Genomic DNA, 2,815 nt, shown 5'->3' with positions numbered 1-2,815 from the left:
CAAAAATAACATTATTTTTTGAATTCGTATTTAGTTTCATTTGTAATCTGATGTTGTATTTTATGTACTCTATTTCTGTGCTCTGATTCTTTTGTCCGGAATTTTAATTCGTATTCATTTTTTGGTGCTTCGGAAATATTCATTTCAAATTTGTAAAGACTAAAAAAGCCTTTATTCAATTTTATCCTAGTTTTTTCACAATGGGTGTTGCAACGCACATAGGGATAAAGCTAGTGTAAATAAAATGAAATGAAGTTTGTAATGTCGAGAAAAGTTATAGATAGAAAATTTATTATGAACCTAAACTTTTGTATTATCTGGTAGAAAACTCTATTCCTGTTCATTTATGTTGCACAAACACAACATAAAAGCGTCTATCGGACGGGGAGCTCGGTGAATCGTTATGCTCCAAATGAACCGGTATCCCGAAACCATGTGAAGCAAAGTGAACTGAAGTTATTTTGTTTTGCTTTTGGCTCCAATCAATCATCCGTCTCAGTTCTCTCATAACTTCCACGCCGGGCAGAGCGTGCGGATCTTTAGCTAGGAATGTTTACGATCGTAAGTAGAGTTCAAGTTCTTAACAGTTTTTGTTGAATTTGCTATTGATTTATTTTTTAGGGAAAATGGCTTTCTGTGGCTCTAATGACCGGGATCATTTTGTTCCGTGTTGATCGAATCCAGGGATCTCGAATTCTACTGGTATCTTCGTTTCCCGGGCAAAGCCATTGGCTTACCTTCGAGCATATTGTCAACGAGCTGCTCGAACGGGATCATGAAATTACGGCGATCACCAATTATCGAATGAAGAATTCCGACAAGTACAGCGATCGCTATCGAGAGATTTTGATCGATCCCATCTTCGACTTTGAGGATGGTTTACCGATGGAGTTTTACTATCGATCGAGCTCGTTTGCAAATCCTTACTTCAAGCTGAAGGTTCTCTGGTGGCTAGGTCTTGAGACTACTCGACATGCTCTGGAGTGTAAAAATGTACAGAAATTCATCCATGATGATCGTTCCCAGTACGATTTGGTCATTGCGGAGCAGTTTGTTCAGGAAAGTTTTCTGCTGCTCGCTCATAAATATCAAGCCCCTGTGGTTACAATAAGTATGGTTTTTATTTTATTTTATTAATTAAACTTTTAATACTAAAGATTGGTTTCGATATTTTAGACACACTTGGCTACACAGATTACATCGATCGTGCATTTGGAATGATCACTCCAATATCTTATGTTCCACACTTCTTCACCGAGTTCACTGATGAAATGAACTTCTACGAAAGATTTTACAATTTGCTTCTAACAATCTACGACTGGTGCTACAGAAGGTTCATTTACCTCCCGGCGCAAAATGCCATGGCTAGGAAACACTTTTCAGATTTTACCGGGGAAAACCAACTTCTGCCTACGGTTCAAGAGATGGAAAACAACGTCAGCGTGATCCTGGCCAACAATCACATTATATCCCACAGGCCTAGGCCGAAAATGATTGGAATGGTTGACATCGCAGGAGTTCACATAAGACCAGCTAAAGTCCTGCCAGATGCCCTAAAGGTGCGTACAATCAATTGATCAAAGCTATTGAAAAATCCCTAAAATCATGAAAAATTATATCTATGTCCCATTTGGATTAAATTCTTTAACTTTTTCAAATTTGTTTAGACCTTTCTGGACAAATCGCGCACCGTCTACATCAACTTTGGAACATTTCTACGCAGTTCAGCTATGCCAGAAGAAACCCTTCAGGTATTCGTTCAGGTATTTCGTAATCTTCCTCAATACAACTTTCTGTGGAAATGGGAAACTGATCGGGCGCCAGATTTGCCTCCAAACGTGATGCTTCAGAAGTGGATCCCTCAGAACGATGTACTAGCGCACCCGAATCTTAAGCTCTTTGTGACACACGGTGGCATTTACGGCGCCCAGGAAGCTATCTACTGGGCCAAACCGATGCTGTTCGTTCCCTTCTACGGCGATCAGCACAGCAATGCCCGTAAATTTCAGAAATCCGGACTCGGACTGACAATCAATATTGCCAATATTACGGTTGAAGAGTTCCAGCAAAAAATCTTGCACATTGTGGAAACACCAAGCTTTCAGGATAATTCTAACAACATGGCCAAGCTATTTCGTGATAACCCAACGGATCCACTGCAGGAATCCGTCTACTGGATCGAATACGTCATTAGACATCGAGGAGCGGCCCATCTGAAATCGGCTGCTGTGAAGTTACCGTGGTATAAGTATATGTTGTTGGATGTTGCAGCGTTCATTATTTTCGTGATTTATGTTTTAATCAAACTGGCCAAACATGGCTATTATCGGTGGTGCAGACGTAACGTGATTGACTCCAGCAAAAAGTCAAACTAGTTTTTGAAGCTTACTTTGTGAATGGTTTTTAAACGTTTCTATTCTTAAGTAAAACACGGAATAATATTTAATTAGCGGATGCACGTGATTCTAATTACACTCAATAGCACTTCATTTGCACTCCACGTTTTTTTTTAATAAATACTACTCTGTTTATTGTTGTTCCGAAATTCCATCGTAAACTCTAAGCCCTACTTTAAGTGGTATTATCTAACAGATAATATAAAGCACGATTCAAAATGAACATTGTGGTCACAACTTAGGAGCAAATTCAACTATTATATCACTTTCATGTTCTTTATAGTATTTTTCTACAGTGGTTCCAGTCAATCGTAGGGTATTAATCGAATTTTCGACGAAGTCTGGTTTGCGATGATTTTGATTTTTTCCAGTCTTGTTTTAAGCTTTCGATAGAATTTGAAGGCTTTACATGTTTTTTC

The 2,815-nt window shown here is 38.8% G+C and overlaps 1 protein-coding gene across 1 annotated transcript; it reads left to right on the top strand.

The window, feature by feature from the left end:
• Positions 1–511: 511 nt before the first annotated feature.
• LOC129746116 (UDP-glycosyltransferase UGT5-like) lies at positions 512–2,494 on the top strand. Its single transcript, XM_055739596.1, has 4 exons — positions 512–561; positions 622–1,111; positions 1,177–1,559; positions 1,668–2,494. Exons 1-4 carry the CDS (start codon positions 550–552, stop codon positions 2,373–2,375), a joined length of 1,593 nt encoding a protein of 530 aa, XP_055595571.1. The 5' UTR covers positions 512–549; the 3' UTR covers positions 2,376–2,494.
• The last annotated feature ends 321 nt before the right edge of the window (positions 2,495–2,815 follow it).

The sequence above is a fragment of the Uranotaenia lowii genome, chromosome 2 (assembly GCF_029784155.1).
Source record: "Uranotaenia lowii strain MFRU-FL chromosome 2, ASM2978415v1, whole genome shotgun sequence".
Lineage (NCBI taxonomy): Eukaryota > Metazoa > Arthropoda > Insecta > Diptera > Culicidae > Uranotaenia > Uranotaenia lowii.
Note: the sequence above shows the minus strand (reverse complement) of the source record. Positions and strands in the feature narration are given on the sequence as shown.